The 22,053-nt window shown below is 42.7% G+C and overlaps 1 protein-coding gene across 1 annotated transcript in view; it reads right to left on the reverse strand.

Annotated features, from left to right (window-relative positions):
* Positions 1–4,128: 4,128 nt before the first annotated feature.
* Positions 4,129–22,053, reverse strand: part of ddah1 (dimethylarginine dimethylaminohydrolase 1) — a 122,996-nt gene continuing 105,071 nt past the window's right edge. The window contains exons 3-6 of the mRNA XM_067989820.1: positions 20,775–20,848; positions 18,880–18,999; positions 9,872–10,015; positions 4,129–5,052 (exon numbers count right to left, since the gene is read on the reverse strand). Coding sequence (XP_067845921.1) covers positions 4,942–5,052; positions 9,872–10,015; positions 18,880–18,999; positions 20,775–20,848 — 449 coding nt within the window. The 3' untranslated portion in view covers positions 4,129–4,941. The remainder of the gene's footprint in view (positions 5,053–9,871; positions 10,016–18,879; positions 19,000–20,774; positions 20,849–22,053) is intronic.

Raw genomic sequence — 22,053 nt, forward strand, 5'->3', positions numbered from 1 at the left:
ATGCCTCTCCTCCGTAGTCCAGCTGGGTGGGACTGCGCTCGCCTGGTTCCATTCCTATCTATCCAGTCGTAGCCAGAGAATCACCTGCAGTGGCTTCTCTTCCTGCTCCTGCACCGTTACCTCTGGAGCCCCCCAAGGATCTATCCATGACCCCCTCCTATTTTTCAACTATCCTCCTCCAATGCCTCTCCTCCATTCTCTAGTTGAATGGGACTGCCACCGCCTGGTTCCACTCTTACCAATCCAGTCGTAGCCAGGGAATCTCCTGCAAAGGCTTCTCTTCACCCCCCCCCCCCCCCCCCCCCATCCATTACCTCTGGAGTCCCCCAAGGATCTATTCTTGGCCCCCATCTATTTCTCATCTACATGCTGCCCCTCAGCAACATCATCCGAAAACACGACGTCAGGTTCCACATGTACGCTGACGATACCCAGCTCTACCTCACCACCGCCTCCCTCGACCCCTCCATTGCCTCTGTGTTGTCAGACTGCTTGCCCGACATCTAGTCCTGGATGAGCCGAAATTTCCTCCAATTAAATATTGGGAAGACTGAAGCCATCGTCTTTGGTCCCCACCACAAACTCCGTTCCCTAGGCCACTGACTCCATCCCTCTCCCTGGCCACCGTCTGAGGCTGAACCAGACCGTTCGCAACCCTGACGTCCTATTTGACCCTGAGCTGAGCTTCTGACCCCATATCCTCTCCATCACCATATTTAACCTACTCCCACCTCGCTAACATCGCCCGTCTCCAACCCTGCTTCAGTTCATCTGCTGCTGAATCCCTCATCCATGCCTTTGTTTCCTCTAGACTCGACTATTCCAATGCTCTGCTGGCCGGCCTCCCACCTTAATGGGGAATCTGCCCACTGTCAAATGTATTATTGCTTCAGTGCATGTAATTGTTGAACATATGCCAGGTCTGTGACTAATATTCGTCAATAAGATACAAGGAAATGCGGTACATTATTTAGAAATAAATAATTGAAATGATTGCAATTGACCCTAATTGGCAGGCTTGATAGTGTTAATTTTAATCCTGCACTTGGTGCAATTTATAGTCCAGGTATGTGCAAATTATATGTGGATTGGCCACTTACATAGAACTCTGTTGCTTCCCATTATGTTCTGTGTAGCAGTGTTTTCACTACTGTAAATATTTAATTCTAACCAGTAGTACACATTTCCTTTTTTGAATTTAACAAAGCACTGTACAAATATTATCACATTCAGGTAGGCAATTTTTTTTTTGGGAACAGGTTCTTTGTGGTTGCCGGTAAACTTGATACCATAGAATGCTGGTAAACAGATTCATTTTCACAGCTTCCCACTGAGTTCCTAATTTTTAGCCAGGCAGAGGGCAGGAATTAGCTACAAGGGACAATAAAAATTGAATAAGCACTCACTGCCACTGAACTATTTGTCTGAAATCTTGCCTTGGATGAGTCAGGACTTGCTCCAGCTTAACATGGCAAGACCAAAGCCATCCTGTTAAGGCTCCCACCAGAAACTCCACATCCTGGCTCCCAATTCAGTCACCTCTCACTCAGGCTGAACCCAATGGTGTGCAAACTTGATGACCCTGTTTAACCCTGAATGAACTTCAAACCTTGCATCCTATCCATCTTGGAAATATATCGCCGTTCCTTCTTCATCGCTGGGTCAAAATCCTGGAACTCCCTTCACCACACAGATTGCAGCGGTTCAAGAAGGCGGCTCACCACCACCTTCTCAAGGCCAATTAGGGATGGGCAATAAATGCTGGCCTCGCCAGTGACGCCCACATCCCATGAACGAATAAAAAATAAATCACCGTATGTGCTCATTTCTACCTCCATAGCATCACACCCTGTCCCTCCCTCACCTCCACTGTTGCTAAAACACTCATCCACACCTTTAACACTTCCGAACTTGATTTCTCTAATGCTCTCCTTGCTGGCCTCCAGCGATGATGAAGGAACAGCGATATATTTCCAAGATGGATAGGATGTAAGGTTTGAAGTTCATTCAGGGTTAAACAGGGTCATCAAGTTTGCACACCATTGGGTTCAAGCCTGAGTGAGAGGTGACTGAATTGGGAGCCAGGATGTGGAGTTTCTGGTGGGAGCCTTAACAGGATGGCTTTGGTCTTGCCATGTTAAGCTGGAGCAAGTCCTGACTCATCCAAGGCAAGATTTCAGACAAATAGTTCAGTGGCAGTGAATGCTTATTCAATTTTTATTGTCCCTTGTAGCTAATTCCTGCCCTCTGCCTGGCTAAAAATTAGGAACTCAGTGGGAAGCTGTGAAAATGAATCTGTTTACCAGCATTCTATGGTATCAAGTTTACCGGCAACCACAAAGAACCTGTTCCCAAAAAAAAATTGCCTACCTGAATGTGATAATATTTGCTGGCCTCCTGAGCTCCACCAGACACAAACTCTGACTGGTCCAAAACTTCACTGCCCACAATATATATCCCTGATCAAATCTCACTCACCTATCATCCCTGTCCATACTGACCTCCACTGGCTCCCAATACATCGATTACAAAATCCTCATTTAGAAATTTCTCTAAATTTCACTTGCCCACCCCCCCCAACCTACCCGTGATGGACCAGCCGGTGTTTTCCTGCCTGTCAATTTTGTACATTCGTAAAAACTCTGTCAAATGCACCATACAAGTGAAAGTTGTTGTCATCTTGTGCCTTCTGGTAGTGGACAAAGAGCGACATTGTCTGTAGCAGGTGTGTGATCCAGGGGAAACCAAGGAATGTGGAAAATGAGAGGATGTGAGGCAGGGTAAATGACTTGAAAACAAACTTTCCACATCGAGTAGAGAATCTTCTATGTTTTAATGCATTCAAAATGCAAAGCAAAGTGTCGGGGGGGGAACATTCAATGGATTGCAAAACTTTCAATCACTTTTTTTAATACTGTTCCTGCATAGTTATATTTGACAAGAAACAAAACACTATCATTGATACCTCCCCACTTTGGTGCTCACGGAGATCAGGAAAAGTGATAAAGGGAGCAGCTTGCTGAGGTTTTCTAAAAAGGGACCTATTGAAAATCCAGATTTCCTGGCTTCCATTACAAGCTCTCAAAATACCTGAAAAATATTGAATTCTTACAGAAGAAAAGTGGATAGGTATATTAACTATATATAAATTCGACTGTTCATTTTCACTATATACAATCTTTTAAACAGTCGGAAACGCCAACCAACAGGTAGAAAGAGTTTGAATATGGCTGCAAAGAAATTGCAAATTTAGCTCGTTGGCAGAGGAGGGTTTAAATCACTATCATTCACACATTATGCAGTGATTACAGTTGGCGATATCGTCATACGAACGTGCAAGAAACAATTGCTGACAGTAAATTCTATTTTATAACGTCTAAACGCTTGAAGCAGTCGTAGCAAATTTCTGCCTCTTCCATTTCAACAGATGTTTAAAATAGCACCTCTGTTAAAACATCCGAGGAATTTGGTCCAAGCTCATTAAGCGTTCATAAAAATAGCATCACCAACAATAACTTCTACCCTCACCTGCAGAATTAATTGGTTTGCAGAGTAGTAATATTAGTCCCTCTAATTTAAAAGATTTGAGCCTGTATTTTTTTCTCCAATAGAATATACCAAAAAGGTACAGGAATTTCTTTTCTTATATAAAAAAACGGTGTTTGAACTTAAAAGCAGGTGACCTTTTTATTTAAGATTGGCTGGAAAAAGACCTGTTGATCGTCACATGAATAAACAGGAAATTCAGTATAAGATAAAGATGACAGATAAGGTTCATACAAAAGCCATATACCTTCTTCGGTATTTTTCCTTGGCAGTATTTAATATTGAAATATATTTAAAATGATATTAAAATGCAGCAATAATTTCACTGTTAAAAGGGTGTTTAAGAACCTGAAGCAACTGCTGTACATGGAATATAAAAGTGGCTAAGGGAAGTGCAAAATGCATGGATGTGATGGCAAAGTCATTCGAAAATGCAACAAAATTAAAAGGAAATATTTCTTGTACAACGGTAGCACGCTTGCAATGCTTTATTGAAAGCATATTTGTTTTGAAATTATGAATATGGCACTAAGTTTATAAATACTGGTAGGTACAAGTAAAATGGACGAAACACATTCAATGTAGCATTGATAATGACTTTTATTTAATTTATGAAGCAGATGTAATCAGTGAAAACAATCAAGTTTGGCAAAGTGTGAGTACTGATCATGTTTCATGGTGATTTTTTGTGACAAAACTGAATGCACTGATGCCTTTGGCACAAACCCTGGGCAAACAAGCTAGACTAACTTAAACAGAACCTACGTCCCAAGGAAAGTCGAATGCAAATGGAACTGGGTCATCCAGAAAATACTTATTAAAGCAGGACTGCATCATTTCATATCATATGCTGCTGAAATCTATGGAATGCAGGCGGAGTGGACTGGTTTAGGCATGCAAGTAGCAATGCACTGTATCACAATATTGATCTTGCTAAACATTAACTAGCGATTTTTGCGCAGTGGAAAGAGAAGTCGAGGAAGCTGCTCACAGAATTAACAGTAACCAAAATCAATCCCCGCTTATAAAATAATCAGCTGCAGTATCTAAATGAAAATTGTATTAATTCTTTCTTGTATGATTTAATTCACCCTTTTAACATCTGAATATATATACATACACACACACACATATATATATATATATCCTACTCTTCATAGTTCTACAGCAGTTCATTCACAGAAAAAAGTTATACATGGTTTTAATCACAAGGTGGCAATAAAGAGCTATTTGATCTCACCGTCTTAAAAAACCAGGGTTCAACACAGTTAAAGTTAAGGGTCTACAATCAACATAAAGATAGGATAGCTTTTCCGTATAGGCTCAGTTATATAATAATCACATTATTGCCAATCAAAAGGAATATCTCTTCTTTTAAAAACGGGATTTATATTTTTAAGCCTTTTTGTTAAGGAGAATAGAGCAGCAGGTAAGACCTCCGTCGACTTTGGCGAGTTCAGTGTTGGAAACTGGAATCAGCATGTGGTCCTTCAGTTTTTCAAACACCTAGGGGGGGATAAAAATGCAATTACTTGTTTAAAATCTTCTCTAAATCGTGCACTGCTAGTTATCCTCTGAAAGATAAAAAAAACACAATCCAACAATTACTTGGTTGAGAACTTTCAAGGCTGAAAATGGAACGTATTTATTGGTACTAAATGATCCCCGGACAATATCAAATCTGCTTAAGCGAATACAAGAAAATATTTGTCACACTGACACAAGAATGGTTTTGGAATTCCCATTTCTACTTGCATCCATTGTGTTTACTCTGATTAACAGAATTTGCTGTCAAAATAACAGTGAGGCTAACGGAGCTCACCGTTATTTATGCGCAAATCGCACAACAACTTCAGGCGAGGGCAGACGTGCGGTTAAACGTGGAAATCATAAGCTGCTGTCCGAGATGTGCCGCTCCGCCATTAGCTTCGCGAAAACGGCATCTCGCTGTCTGACTCACCGTTGAAATACATTGAACGGTGTGAAGTTGTTGTGTTTGCGCGGTAGATACGTACTAAACTCGCCACAGAAAGTTAGAGCTTGTCCATTCCAGTCTAAGTGCCCTTTTTAACGACGTCACAAGTGTTAATTAGGATCATAGAAAGGTTGCAGCACGGAGGAAGGCCATTCGGCCCATCAAGTCCATGCCGGCTCTATACAAGAGCAATCCAGCTCGTCCCGCTCCCCTGCCCTATCCCCGTAGCCCTGCAAATTTTTTCCCTTCAAGTACTTATCCAGTTCTCTTTTGAAGGCCATGATTGAATCTGCCTCCTCGGGCAGTGCATTCCAGATCCTAACCACTCGCTGTGTAAAGAAGTTTTTCATCATGTCACTTTTGGTTCTTTTGCCAATCACCTTAAGTCTATGTCCTCTGGTTCTTGACCCTTCCGCCAATGGGAACAATTTCTCTCTGTCTACTCTGTCTAGACCCTTCATGATTTTGAACACCTCGATCAAATCTCCTCTCAACCGTCTCTGTTCCAAGAAGAACAAACCCAGCTTCTCCAGTCTATGCACATAACTGAAGTCTCTCATCCCTGGAATCATTCTAGTAAATCTTTTCTGTACCCTCTCTAAGGCCTTCACATCTTTCCTGAAGTGCGGTGCCCAGAACTGGACACAATACTCCAGTTGTGGCCGAACCAGTGTTTTATAAAGGTTCATCGTGACTTCCTTGCTTTTGTACTCTATGCCTCTATATATAAAGCCCAGGATGCCATATGCTTTTTTAACTGTTTTCTCAACCTGCCCTGCCACCTTCAACGATTTGTGCACATATACCCTCAGATCCCTTTGTTCCTGTACCCCTTTTAGAGTTGTGCCCTTTAGTTTATATTGCCTCTCCTCATTCTTCCTACCGAAATTACTGCCAGTCAACCTCTCTGGTGCTGAAATTTAGCTATTACAAGTGTGGAGTCTCATTACTTCTGGTTTTAATTATTGGAGATCTTCAAAAAGTTAAAATTAAAATTTCTTTCTTAGTCTCTTTTTTCTCTCTCCTTTAATCCAATCTTTCGTTCTCTCTCTTTCTCTCTCTTTCTGTCCCTGATTTGACATTGAATTCACCCTCTCTAATTTCCACTTCCTTCTCAGTCCTTGCTGTTAATTTCACAATCCTTCAATCTGATTGGTGGAGGAGATACCCAGTTGCCTGCCCTGTTCACTCAGGTCCCAGATGCCCTGTAGGGGGCGCCGCGCCGTTTCCATCTCCCACTTCCAGCAACGTGAGGCGCAAAATATCACGGAGATTAAACAGGGGCGAGGGCGAGTCGAACTAACGGCGGACGCTGTTCGCTGACCGGCTACAGCGAATTCTGGGCCAATCACTACAACCACATCACCCACATATTTCACATGGTTATCATTTCTTCTTTGCGCTGCCAAATCACCTCAGCAAAGAATGAACTTTCATGCCTCAGGACATCCCAAAGCGCTTTACAGCCAATTAAGTACTTTTTGAAGTGTAGTCATTATTGTAATGTAGGAAACGCGGCAGCCAATTTGCGCACAGCAAGGTCACACAAACAGCATTGTGATAATGACCAGAGAATCTGTTTTAGTGATGTCGGTTGAGGGATAAATACTGGCCAGGACACCGGGGAGAACTCCCCTGCTCTTCTTCGAAATAGTGCCGTGTGATCTTTTACATCCACCTGAGAGGGCAGACGGGGCCTCGGTTTAACATCTCATCCGAAAGACAGTACAGCACAACCTCAGTACTGCACTGAGAGTGTCAGCCTAAATTATGTGCTCAGGTCTCTGGAGTGGGACTTGAACCCACAACCTTCTGACTCAGAAGGCAAGAGTGCTACCCACTGAGCCACAGCTGGCACGTGCAAAATAGGACCAGAGGACGCAAGTGGAAATGATTCAAAGGTAAATTTACAACAGCTATCAAAAAAGAAATTGTTTACTCGGTGATAAATGTTTCAAATAATTCACCAAGCAAGTCAATAGAAATAAAAACATTGGGGTCATTCCAAATGCAATTACATGTCATGTCGGAAGAGGTAATGTACAGGAACGATGAGTTCCAATGGGCTGAATGGTTGTTCCCCATCCCTAATTTTTTCCGATGACTGCAGGGATCACATTTAGACCTTCTGACAAATTATAATTCCACATATTTTTGTGCTGTATACAACAAAATAACAATATTTCAGTATAATTCCCGTTACGATATGTACTTTGGTCGTGTGAATACAGTTTGTGAGACATGTTGGTCACAAAGAGAAATTGACCCACTTTTCACAATTCTTACATTAACAAAAATTATCTTAAATTACTCTGAAGTCCCAATGTATATGTTGAAGACAAAAAACAAAATGCTTGAAATAAGCAGCACGTTCGTCAGCGTCTGTAAAGAGAAAAAGTGCTTCCGTCTTCCAAAATTCCCTAATTCTAAAGGGTTAGTCCAAAGTCTTTACAGGTGCTGAATGAACTGCTGTGTAGTTGCAGTATTTTCTCTCTTTATATTTCAAGCATTTGCTAGTTTTCTCTTTACCCAATTCATGGCTGTCAGTGGTCCTATATGGCTCTGTACTTTCTTCATATCAACTACCCTCCACTCACCACCCATTAGATCCACTCGTGCTGATGATTACACTCTACATTGTTCAGATTACGCCCTCACACAACCCTCCACTTCTCTCTCAGGGCAATGGCTGAATCACAACATTTTAATCTCCCGCCGTGCAATGGGAAGTCTCGTCCCTGAAAATCAGCGGGGAGGTGGGGTGGGACCACTTCCTGGTGTAAGTGCTGGGATGAGCCCTTCCCTCAGGCCTGCGCCATTGACCTTACTGAGGTTCGTAAGGCCAAAGAGCAGGGCCGGGAGAAGCAGTCCGTTGACGTCTGGAGGGTACTCCCCGCAGAAAAAAGCTGCTTACATGCCGTAAGTGTTTGCCAACCCTTCCCCCTGCACCCCCCTCCCAAAAAAAAACATATAACAAGACCCCCTTTGTAAGGGCCTCGCTTTTAAATATTAATAAAAAGTTGGGGTAGATTTTCCATCTTTACTGCCTGGGTGTCGAGCATTGCCTGAGCAGAGTGCAGAAAACGAGCCAGAGAGGTTCGCACGCTGGTAACATAACTCGCCAGATTCTCCTTCCACCTAAATTAATGAGATGAAAATTCGGTTGGATTTTGTTCGGGGCATGCAGACTTTCCCGGATGATTTTCCTTTCTGTGCTCCGCCCAGGCAATGCTTAACGCCCAAGGCGGTAAAAATGAAAACCTACCCCTTGCAGTCGCCTTCTTCAGTGGTCCAAGCTTTCATCCTGTCCTAGGCCTCGAAGTGGGTCCCACTTCGACCAAGGATCTAGGATGGGCACCTGGTGAGACCAGGCCTACTTCCGTCGATGCCATGCCAGGTCCCGACTGAGGGCCGGGCACAGGAACTCTGGTCCTCCAGAGTCTCCTCGGCCCCACCGGACACTGTTGGCCTTGTAGGGTTGGGCTCCAGCCATCCCAGAATCCCTGACTTAAGGTTGGGACCTGGCGTATCAGAGTCCCTGCTGAGCTTGCGGCCGTTCCGGTGGACACCAGCTGGACCTTCTGAGAAGTCTATGCAACAGCTATCCCATCTGAATCTTCGTTAATCAACATTCTTGGCCTCACTAGCTCCTCTGATCTGAAATGCAACTCCCGCATCTCCATTGCCAATGCTGCCTCAAAGAAGCTCAGTTTTTTTTTTCCAATGTCAAACTGTTCTTTTCCTCCCGTCAACAACTCTTAACTCTACAAAATCCAAGGACATCCAAGACTTGAATGCTACTCCATATCTGGGGAAGTTCGTTCAATGCTTGTCTCACACTTTTGGACAGGATACAAAAATAATCCTGTGCTCTATTGTGATCCCTGGTCTATCTCTAGCCTTCAACCTCTATTTCTCCCGTTGCAATCTTTCTTCCCTCTTTTTAATAATGCTGTTTATGGTCAGTGCTCTTTTTAAACTTTATTTGTTAGGTATATTGTCCTACAGACTCTTCCACATGCTCACTGCTTTGAAATCTGGATTCATCTCAAAGTCTTTTCCTCTTAACTCATTATTTCCCAGGATCTCAAATCCTTACCATCCTTAGTCGTTCCTCCTCTTGCAATCTACAGGTTTTTAGAATCCAAGGTTAGGAAAACCTAATCACTGCTTCCTAATTTACTTAATCTTAATTTTCATTCATTTCAGTTTGGCGGTGGCCTGCACTTGACTGTAGTTTCTTAATTTAAAAAAAACGCATAAAGAACAGCAAGTTGACCCTTGCAGTCCCCTTTGTGAAAAAACGCTTTAAAATGAAGTTCACCAGAATAAAACCAATGCTTGATTTACCTTTGCACTTTCAGGGAACTCCTCAGGGGTCCGATGCAGCAGAACATGGCCCTTACTGGGTATGTACAAATAAACGCAATTTGCGGCTTCATCATCTGGCAGCGTAAGCTTGTCGTAACGATGTTCACTCATCTCCTGCATGATCTGTTGAGCAAAATAAGTTAAATCCAACCCGACTATCTAACCCAATAGAAATGCGACTAATTGTCTGAATTAACGGAATGACACGACTTCCTTCATTTGCATCTTCTGATGTTAAAGGACATTTGGTTGGATACATTTCCATTTTCTGTACAGAAAACAAAATAATAAAGACACATGCATGTTTAGAATTACATTCTGAAACACCAAGGCATAGAATGTAACAGAATTCTCATGAGGCACATAAGAAATAGGAGCAGGAATAGGCCATTTGGCACCTCGAGTCTGCTCCGTCGGAGATGCCGGTGATGGACTGGGGTGGACAAATGTAAGGAGTCACACAACACCAGGTTATAGTCCAACAGCTTTATTTGAAATCACAAGCTTTCAGAGCTTTGCTCCTTCATCAGGTGAAGTGACGAAGGAGCAAAGCTCCGAATGCTTGTGATTTCAAATAAAGCTGTTGGACTATAACCTGGTGTTGTGCGACTCCTTACAATAAGATCATGGCTGATCTTCAACCTCAACTCCACTTTCCTACCCTTGATTCCCCTAGAGTCCAAAGATTTATCTATCCCAGCCTTGAATATACTCAACGAATGAGCATCCACAGTCCTCTGGGGTAGGGAATTCCAAAGATTCACAACCCTCTGAGTGAAGAAATTCATAAGAACATAAGAAATAGGAGCAGGAGTAGGCCATCCAGCCCTTCAAGCCTGCTCCACCATTCAACAAGATCAGGGCTGATCTTCGACCTCAACACCATTTTCCTGCACTATCCCCATATCCCTTGATGCCTTTAATATCTAGAAATCTATCGATCTCTGTTTTGAATGTACTCAATGACTGAGCCACTACAGCCCTCTGGGGTAGAGAATTCCAAAGATTCATCACCCTCTGAGTGAAAAAATTTCTCCCCATCTCAGTCCTAAATGGCCGACCCCTTATTCTGAGACTGTGACCCCTGCTTCTGGACTCCCCAGCCAGGGGAAACATCCTCCCTGCATCTACCCTGTCGAGCCCTGTAAGAATTTTGTATGTTTCAATGAGATCATCTCTCATTCTTCTAAACTCCAGAGAATACAGGTCTAGTCTACTCAATCTCTCCTCATACGACAATACCTCCATCCCAGGAATCAGTCTGGTGAACCTGCGTTGCACTCCCTCCATGGCAAGTATATCCTTTCTTAGGTAAGGAGACCAAAATTGTACACAATACTCCAGGTGCGATCTCACCAACGCCCTATATATTTGCAGTAATAATTCCTCCTCATCTCAGTGTTAAATGACTGACCCCTTATCCTGCAACTATGCCCTCTAGGTCTATACTCTCCAGCCAGGGGAAACAACCTCTCAGCCTCTACCCTGTCAAGCCTCAGAATCTTATATGTTTCAATGAGATCACCTCTCATTCTTCTAAACTCCAGAGTATAGGCCCATTCTACTCAACCTCTCCTCATAGGAAAACCCTCTCATCCCAGGAATTAATCTAGTGAACCTTTGTTGCACCTCCTCTCAGGCAAGTGTATCCTTCCTTAGATAAGGAGACCAAAACTGTACACAGTACTCCAGGTGAGGTCTCACCAAAGACCTGTACAATTGTAGTAAGACTTCCTTACTCTTGCACTCCAACCCCCTTGCAATAAAGGCCAACATGCCATTTTGCCTTCCTAATCACTTGCTGTACCTGCATGCTAACTTTTTGTGTTGCTTGTACCAGGACACTCAAGTGTCTCTAGACACCAACATTTAGTAGTTTCTCACCATTTAAAAAATATTCTACTTTTCTATTCTTCCAACTAAAGTGAATAACTTCACATTTCCCCACATTATACTCCATCTGCCACCATCTTGCCCACTCACTTAAACTGTCGATATCCCATTGCAGACTCTTTGTGTCCTCCTCGCAGCTTACTTTCCCACCTAGCTTTGTATCGTCAGCAAACTTGGATCCACTACACTCGGTCCCTTCATCCAAGTCATTAATATAGATTGTAAATAGCTATAAAAAGATGGAAAAGGTGTGACTCGTGAGTTTGGATCTTTTGTATCTTTCTTACTACAACATTGCTGTGGCTATGTTGTCTCTTGGGCCACTCCCCCAACTCCCTTTGAGAGTATCCTCAGTAGTCTTGATATTCAGGTAATACTTTCGTAATGTGCCCATGATAATGAATAGAATGACCTTTCTACTCATTATTTTAGCCATTGGAATTATCTTTTGCCTCCACAGAATCTCATCTTTGATAAGCGAATTTATGTTATTATATATATATATTATATATGTATATGCACACACACGCATTATACATACAAAAAGAAAACAATAAAAGGTTGTAATCTCATTGCTAAGTTATTCTTTTGTAGGTAACTTTTATACACAGTGTTTCTTTTCTTGGCTTAGCAATGTGGGAGCTTTGCTAATCTGAACTACATCTTTTGGAAGTTCCAAACTGACTAGAGTCGCTGGGATTGTTCTCCTTCGAAGAGAGAAGGTTAAGGGGAGATTTGATTGAGGTGCTCAAAATCATGAACGGTTTTGACAGAGTAAATAAGGAGAAACTGTTTCCAGCGGCAGCAGTGTCGGTAACCAGAGGACACAGATTTAAGGTAATTGGCAAAAGAACTAGAGGAGAGATGAGGAGAATTTTTTTTATGCACTGCCTGAAAGGGCTGTGGAAGCAAATTCAATAGCAACTTTCAAAAGGCAATTGGACGTTCACTTGAGAAGGAAAGATTTGCAGGGCTATGGGGAAAGAGCAGTGGAGTGGGACTAATCGGATAGCTCTTTCAAAGAGCCGGCACAGGCACGATGGGCTGAATGGCCGCCTCCTGTGCTGTATGATTCTACGATTCTAAAGATTAGCAAAACGCACATGGATTCCCATCAACAAATGAAATGGCAAGTGTAATACCCCTTTGCTGCCACTAACTGTCAGCAGCACGCCTTGCAAATACTACGCTGTTTAATGCTCACTCGCACTGACAGAAATTGATAAATGTAGACTTAATGGAGTTGCCCATTGTTTGAGGAGAGATCATTATATCTCTTCATCAAAAGTTAGGAAGGCTAATTTTAAACAAACTAATTTAAAATGAATGAGTTGCAGTGGGAGGTCAGCGAGACTTCTTCCTGCCTGAACAGGCGAGCTGCACATTGTAACAGCTTCTTAGCACGTACCCAAACTTTGTGGGAGAATTTGCCTCACGTCAATTCTCCTAACCTCTACGTCCCCCCACTTCCCTCCCAGGATGGGATGCACCAATAATGGTATCCCCAATTCTCTTAATAGAAATGTCGAGTAAACAAAAGGTCGAAGGAGCAAGGGTCATGTCGCCTCTTCTGTAGCATGTTTAGGGAATTCTCCCCTTCCCACATATCTGTGAACAAGCAGCACTGGTGATGGATGCAACAACTAACTTGGTTTCCACAGATTTTTTTTTTTCGTTTCTGGCCCCTCCCCACAAGTACGGGAAGCTGGTTGCTGCACTTTGGATGTACAGGACCGCGTTGTCCGATACATTTGCCAATAGCCACACGTGGCTAACTGGGAATTCGGATATGCCTAATTGCATTTGTGATTAGTAAATAAAAAGTGAGTAAGAAACACCGTCGTTGGGCGTGGGATCTCAATTTTTGACATATTGGGGTAAATGTTCCTCTGTAATAAAAGAAAAAAATAAACCTTATACTAAAATTATAAAACGTATCCTGGTTTATAGCAAAATACAGATGTTGAATGGATTTCATGAGAGGGTTTAGTGCATGCATACACACACATTCTCATAGAAAATACATCATCTTCACAGCAATTCTAAATATTAAAAAGTTATTTTCTGGCTTCAGATAAAACGATGGGATTGTCAAGAAAATGTGCAACGGGCAGGGGGAGTGAGGGAAATGTCCTGGGGAAGCCAAGGAAAATCTGGTCATCTTAAACCAGATCGCAACTTCGTAGCCTATTGGTGTTAACTTTACTGCCTGTTATTTGAGAGAGTTTGATCTGCCAGTAATGACTAAGAAAGAAAGAATGCGTTATCACACCTCTCAGAAATGTATCTCAGTGCATCAGATACAATGAACTGCTTTTTTAAAAAAAAGAGAAGGAAACAGAGCATCTTTCTCCACAGATGCTGCCTCACTTGCTCAGCTTTTCCAGCATTTTCTGTTTTTATTTCAGATTTCCAGCGTCCGCAGTATTTTGCTTTTGATTTAGTGCTTTTTTTAAAAAAGAATGAATTGGTTTTTTCGAAGTGCAGTCACTGTTAATGACATACGACCAGACAGATTAAATATGACAACTGGCGATAACGTATAATTGCCAGCCAGGTTTTAATCAGGTGCTGAGCAGAGGGAGGTAAGAATTGGGAGGTGGGAAAATGCAACCCGATAGATAAATAGGAAGGGAGTTGAACTCGTGTTTTCCACCTGATCCCCGGTGGCTCAATTTGTCTGCAATTCCTGCTATTTCTTTACCACCAGTAGTGACTGCATAGCTCGTCCAAGAACTGCTGTGCTCACAGTGCAGATCAAATAGCCTTGATGCATTTACATCATCTGGATCATATTCCCCTCTCAATCTTTGTTTGCGTAATGAAACTAAGTTTCACTCTGTGACTTTCTCATCATAACATAGAATCAGGTAAGCCCCAGATTCATCCTCGTTGCTCTTATGGATGGAATGGCAGATGGAATATAACGTGGAAAAATGTGAAGTTATCCACTTTGGTAGGAAAAACAGAAATGCAGAGTATTTTTTAAATGGTGAGAGATTGGGAAATGTTGCTGTTCAAAAGGATTTGGGTGTCCTTGTACATGAGTCACTGAAAGCCAACATGCAGGTGCAGCAAGCAATTAGGAAGGGAAATGGTATGTTGGCCTTTATTACAAGAGGATTTGAGTACAGGAGTAAAGATGTCTCACTGCAATTATATAGGGCCTTGTTACGACCGCTCCTGGAGCACTGTAAACAATTTTGGTCTCCTTACTTAAGAAAGGATACAGTTGCCATAGAGGGAGTGCAACAAAGGTTCACTGATTCCTGGGATGGCGGGATTGTCGTATGAGGAGAGATTGAGTAGACCAGGCTTGCATTCTCTAGAGTTTAGAAGAATGAGAGGTGATCTCATTGAAACATACAAAATTCTTACAGGGCTCGACAGGGTAGGTGCAGGGAGGATGTTTCCCCTGGCTGGGGAGTCTAGACCCAGGGGGTCACAGTCTCAGAATAAAGGGCAGGCCATTTAGGACTGAGATGAGGAGAAATTTCTTCACTCAGAGGGTGGTGAATCTTTGGAATTCTCTACCCCAGAGGGCTGTAGAGGCTCAGTCATTGAGTAAATTCAAAACAGAGATCGATAGGTTTTTAGATATTAAAGGCATCAAGGGATATGGGGATAGTGCAGGAAAATGGCGTTGAGGTAGAAGATCTCCTGCTCCTATTTCTTATGTTTATCTGAACTCACACCAGCGTATCAGCCAAGAGGAATGAGGAGAAGTCGGAAATGGAAAACTGTTACAGGAAAGGAGTGGTGGTGTTGGAATAGTTAACATTTTATTTATTTTTATTGAGAGGCCTAAGTGGAGGTTCCAAGGCTCACAGTACAGGTTAGCACTACAATTGAAAGGAGTTGAAGAGAAGATAAGATAAATCAATACTGGCTATATGACATGAAATTTGGGTTTTAAGAACCTGTGGATTGTTGAAGGGAGCTGAGGCTGAGTGAGGAAAGCAGTTCCAGTTTGGAACCCATGGGAATGTTTGAGTTAGAACAGTCACTGTGCAATAAGTTTTCATTTCAACATGGTGGTAACACAAGAATCATAGAATGACACAGCCCATTCGGCCCATCGTGCCTGTTCTGGCTCTTTGAAAGAGTTATCCAACTAGTGCCACTCCCCTGCTATTTCCCCACAGCCCAGCCAATTTTTCCCCTTCAAGTATTTATCCGATTCCCTTTTGAAAGTTATTATTGAATCTGCTTCCACCATCCTTTCAGGCAGCGCATTCCAGATCATAACAACTCGCTGCGTTAAAAAAAAATCCTCCTCGTCTCCTCTCTGGTTCTTTTGACAATTACCTTAAATCTGTGTCCTCTGGTTACCGACCTTCCTACCACTGGAAACAGTTCCTCCTTATTTACTCTTATCAAAACCCTTCGTGATTTTGAACACCTCTAACAAATCTCCCCTTAACCTTCTCTGCTCTAAGGAGAACAATCCCAGCTTCTCCAGTCTCTGCACGTAACTGAAGTCCCTCATCCCCGGTACCATTCTAGTAAATCTCCTCTGCAACCTCTCTAAGGCCTTGACATCATTCCTAAGGTGTGGTGCCCAGAATTGGACACAATACTGTGTAAAAAAAAAAGGTGAATGAGTGCAATAATATTAAAGTTATACGGATTAAATTAATTAATATTAAATTATGTGGCTAATATAAGGCAGAAGTAAACTACTGGAACCAATGTATTGTTCTGACGCTAGCAAAAAATAAATTAAAGAGCAAAGGAATCTTGATTGATCTTAAGAGTTAGTGCCCACAAATTACATTTAGAAATGCCTAGCTACCTTACCATTTCAAAGCAGTTTTTTTCTCTAGGCAGCTCAGATGAACGGCACCTGTTAATCATGTGCATCAAACGTCACAGCCTTTCAGGAAGCGGCAGAGTTTAAAAATAAATCAAGTGTAAATAAGTCAGCAAAGTGCGCAGGGCTTCGTGGTGGCCAATTACACATCGGCAAAGGCCTGGAGCAGGTCGCTTGCCTGCTTTTTTTTAAGCTTAAGAATGGTGGGAGCAATTAAAAACAAAAAGGGGAACATAATTATTATTATTATAATGCTGCGCAGCGCAGCAGCTGTCTGTGTTTGGGCATGGATTAACAACAACAACAACTTGCATTTATATGGAGCCTTTAATGTCGACAAACGTCCGTCCCAAGGCGCTTCACAGGAGCGATTATCAAACAAAATTTGACACCCCCGCCGCTTAAAGAGATATTAGGACAGGTGGCCAAAAACCTGATGAAAGAGGTAGGTTTTAAGGAGCATCGCAAAGGAGGAGAGAGAGAGAGAGGTAGGGAGCACATAGAGGTTTAGGGAGCGAATTCCAGAGCTTAGGGCCTGGGCAGCTGAAGCCTTGTTAAGCAACATACTGCGTCAAAAAAAGCCATCCATGCACAGAATTCGCAACGTTTCACTACAGTAAGCAGTGCGCTGAATTTTTGGAGATGTATTAGGGTAGGACTCTCCAATGGCCTTGCATTTAGGATCTGTAAACATTTTGATGTCTTGTGTAAATTGTAACATTCTAGCAACAGATGAGAAGTTAATCGGAACATTCCAACAGTAATGGAGTAAACAGTGAAATTCTAACAGGCCAATAGTTGACTGAGATCATTATTACCAAACTCAAGACTCCTGCACCCAAGAGCGATACATCTCGCATCAAATATTGTTTTTTTTTTCGGGGGGGGGGGTGTCATCCTATTTTCATCAGTTTCTTCCCCATCTCAACAAATTGATTCATTGGTGGAGTATTGCCTCCTGACCCCTCACGTAAATGTGTGAGCCCAGATAAGGAGTGTTGGTGCACTATTCAACTGTGGAGAGCGTCACAGCTAGGCCTGATCCTGTCCTCACCCGACGTTCACACATCTGTATTTCCAGCGAGGGTCACTTGACAAATGATGAGGAGCAGGAAACTCTGGCTGATTTCCCCACTCTCTCTCTCTCTCTCTCTCCACAGACCAGAGACACTGAGATTAACTGCAGTGGCTCTCCTGCCCACCACCCTCCGCCCCCTCACATGAAATCAATTAACTCAGCACATACTGGTAATTGAAATTGGAACCCTCTGATCTGTATGGCTTTAGTTACACACTAGCTTTACCAATTGAACCATTGGGGAACGCTAAGCTAGGGATTCTGACAAGTTCGATGGGTTGAAAGAGAAAAAAAATAATAATGCTCACGCTAATTAGGCTTCCTTTTTTTGAAACCCCGTGTTTCAAAATAAAGAGACAGTAGATTAACAGAGGCTTTCGCCTACTGTAGGCTGGAACACTTCCAGCGCAGATACAACAGCTGAGCACATATCCAACAAGCGCTCTGGAGAACTTAATTGCACCACACATCAATATTCAGCACCTCCATGATACTGATGGGAAAATACATTAACTAGAAGCAAGAATTCAACACTTAAGACAAGAAAAAGCACAGTCAAAAAAAAAAAAATCAATGAGTTTGGTATTATACCAGAGACATTTGCAAGAATATAGAAGGCAAACCCTCCCACTTCCATCAAATTCAAAAATTCTACTATTATAAATTTATATTCAAAGCCATACACACCAGAAGACTGCAAGTTCAATTTCTGGTTGTGGTTTTAGTTAGCTGGTTTCAGCTGTCTTATCGTGTGACAAAGCCTTGCGGGAGATGTTGCTGCATTGCACAGCCGCTAAACATTTCTTTTCTTATTTATAAAGGTTTTATCTTTCTTTCCTTGGTGGATAAAACTACATAATATTTATTTTGTTATCTGTATTATACTTGTTTTCCTTCCCAGTGCATGGAGTATTGCTGTACCCTGTGTGCAAGATTAAAACTTGGGAACTCTCAATTATCTGCCAGTTGATATTAGCAGAGGAGACTCCTCTATAACGGCACATAATCAGAGTATTTCATTGGAAGGAAAGAACGAACTTGAATTTATGTAGCATCTTTCATGACCTCAGGATGTCCCAAAGTGCTTCACAGCCAATGAAGTACTTTTGAATTGTACTCGCTGTTGTAATGTAGGAAAATGACTAATAAATGTGTTCACACGTTGATTTTTGAAATACGGGAATGCAGTCCTGACTTTCCTACCTTCAGCGCTTTCTGCGCATGTTCACTAGAGCCGATAGCAATCAGTCCGGGACCAGCCATACTGCAGTAACTCTTCAAGTGCAAAGTACCTGTGACAGAAACTTTGGAAACAGCATAGTCCTGCGTTGAAGTAAACAATAACGGAAGAATTTATTACACAAAATGCTGCATCAAAACAATGTCTCAGAAACCACAACCACTTGGGTATGTGCAAAATTATACGAGTCTACTGCTTTAAAACTGATTTTTGCCTCCAATTTTCTCCCCTTTTCTCCTCAATGTGTTGTTTTTTTTCTCTCTGGGGTACAGATCCACAGGTGCCACCCACCTTCTGGCTTTGTCCGTTCTTTCACTGTGGCCTAGACAATGCGTACCAGTAGAGTATTTAGCGCTGGGAAAGTGGGGAGCATCACAGCCAGACCCACTCCTGCAATTATCTGACCGATCACCCACTCTACACCCACCCCCACCCATGACAGACGAGCCACCAGCAGTCACAGGATAGTGGGAATCTTTGCTGGGGTATGATTCCACAGGCCACAGCCACCCTCCGCTACCTCATCTAAGTGACCACCTAGACAGTGAGTATCAGCGGGCTATTCCACACCGAGGAAGGGAGTAGAATCACAGCCAACGGTCCGTACTCACCTGGCATATGAACGGTTTTAATAAGAGTAGATGGGGAGAAACTGTTTCCAGTGATGGGAGGGTCGGTAACCAGAGGACACAGATTTAAGATAATTGGCAAAAGAACCAGAGGGGAGATGAGGAATAATTTTTTTTTACACAGCGAGCTGTTATGATGTTCTGGATTGCACTGCCTGAAAGGGTGGTGGAAGCAGATTCAATAATAACTTTCAAAAGGGAATTGGATAAATACTTGAAAAGGAAAGAATTGCTCAGCTGCGGGGAAATAGCAGGGGAGTGGGACTAATTGGATAGCCCTTTCAATGAGCCGGCACATGTACCAATGTCCTCCTCCTGTGCTGTAAAATTCTATGATGATATACACACATACTGGATGCATGTACACCCGCGTGCATACTTTCCAACAGGAGTCATTGGATAACTGTTGGAAGCACGAATATTGGCTGACTCGTCCCCTCATAGCACAAGCCAGGCTTTCCAAATGCTGTCCCTGGCTGAGAGTTGAATCTGAGTTGGTATTGCTTTGTACTACACCGGGCAGTACATTTAAACATTAAGGCATCAAGGAAGCTTATACTACTTTCTAATGATAAATACTAACAAATTCAATATATTTCCTATGTGCTTTACTATAACATTAAATTTAATTACATAGAGTCTACAGCACAGAAACAGGCCATTCGGTCCTACTGGTCTATGCTGGTGTTTATGCTCCCTACTTCATCTCACCCTATCAACATACCCTTCTCCTGTTGGAAAGTGTGCAGGCAGGTGTATGTGCATCCAGTATGTGTACATATCATCATAGAATTTTACAGCACAGGAGGCCATTCATGCCTGTGCCAGCTCTTTGAAAGAGCTATCCAATTAGTCCCACTCCCCTGCTCCTTCCCCATAGCCATGCAATTTTTTTCGTTTTCAAGTATTTATTCTATTCCTTTCTCCCTCATGTACTTATCTGGCTTCCCCTTAAATGCATCTATGCTATTTGCCTCCACTACACCTTGTGGTAGCGAGTTCCACATTCTAACCACTCTCTGGGTAAAGAAGTGTCTCCTGAATTCCCGATTGGATTTATTGGTGACTATATTATATTTATGGCTCCCCCACAAGCAGAAAACATCTTCTCTACGTTTACCTTTTATCAAACCGCTTTATAATCTTAAAGACCTTTGTTAGGTCGCCCCTCAGCCTTCTCTTTTCTAGAGGCATCTTAAATTTTATATTAAAAAAATAAGTTCACTCACCTTAAAAACATCAGCCAGAATTTCTGCACCACGCTGATTGGTTCTCTTCGAAAGACCCACAAAGAATTCTCTACCTGAGTACAAATGAGACCGTAGAACAATGCATCTGTCACAGGGCTTATCTACCAGTAAGTAAAGGTATTTTACATTGATAATGTGTCTTCAGCAGCAGGAGTGCACTGTTCCCACTGCCAACAGAGCTAACAAACTGTGCAGCTCCAATAGGGTTGCCAACCCTCCAGGATTGGTCTGGAATCTCCAGGAATTGAAGGTTAATCTCCAGGACACTGCTGCGAGCAACACTCAGGAGAAAAATCATAGGGACGTTAAAAGAAAATTGTTTTTTTTTTCCATTTTCTGTGAACACCTTAGTTTCATTAGTTATAAAAATATTGGAGTTGGAGGGAAAAACGGCTGTTTGACTGAGTCAAGAATCACCCAATCGAGTAACAAAGAGCGTGTTCATTTCCCAATTGGCCGTGAGAAGGCGGGACTTCCTGAGGATGGATGTGATTGGGCGACCAATGTCGGGAGTGTGGTGGGGGGGAGGGGTGGGGGGGAGGGGCGGTTGGTGGCAGGAGGACGTGTGATGAGACCTCCAGGAATAGGTCCAACCAGAGTTGGCGACCCTAACCTCCAACAGTCTCCCCAAGACCTGGCTTTTGGGGGGTGGGGGGGAGGTCTCAAGAGCAGCAGTCGGAGGCAGTGGGAAAAGCTCAACAACTTGTTAGCAGTCTTCCAATGGGCACATTGGTAAAGAAAAACCAGGAAAGCGCTGCTCGGAAGTTGCACATCTCCGTTTGAGCGCTGGTCATCCCAGCATCACTGTGAAAGCACATCACCATTAACAGCAATGTAGTCAGATAAGTAGCGACTGATTGCAGTAATGAGATTCATAAAAATAACTAGACAGAACAAACTGCAATCTGTCACAGTCTGTAAAGATAAAGTCGTTAGGTTAATTAATTACGTGTGAAAACAATGCTCTAGGGCTCTAAAGCGTTAACTTTCAAAGCTTCTCGTGGCTAAAGAGTTGGTGCAGGAGGGAGGGTTTCAGTTTCCTGGATCACTGGGCCTGCTTCTGGGGAAGGTGGGACTTGTACAAGTCGGACGGGTTGCACCTGAACCAGAGCGGGACAAATATCCTTGCGGGGAGGTTTGCTAGCACTGTTGGGGGGGGTTTAAACTAACTTGGCAGGGGGATGGGATACAGAGTGGAGCTACAATAGAGGGTGATGTGCAGCCAAATATAGAGAAAAAAACAAGTCAGCTTGGAAGA

The sequence above is a fragment of the Heptranchias perlo genome, chromosome 9, assembly GCF_035084215.1.
Source record: "Heptranchias perlo isolate sHepPer1 chromosome 9, sHepPer1.hap1, whole genome shotgun sequence".
Taxonomy (NCBI): Eukaryota; Metazoa; Chordata; class Chondrichthyes; order Hexanchiformes; family Hexanchidae; genus Heptranchias; species Heptranchias perlo.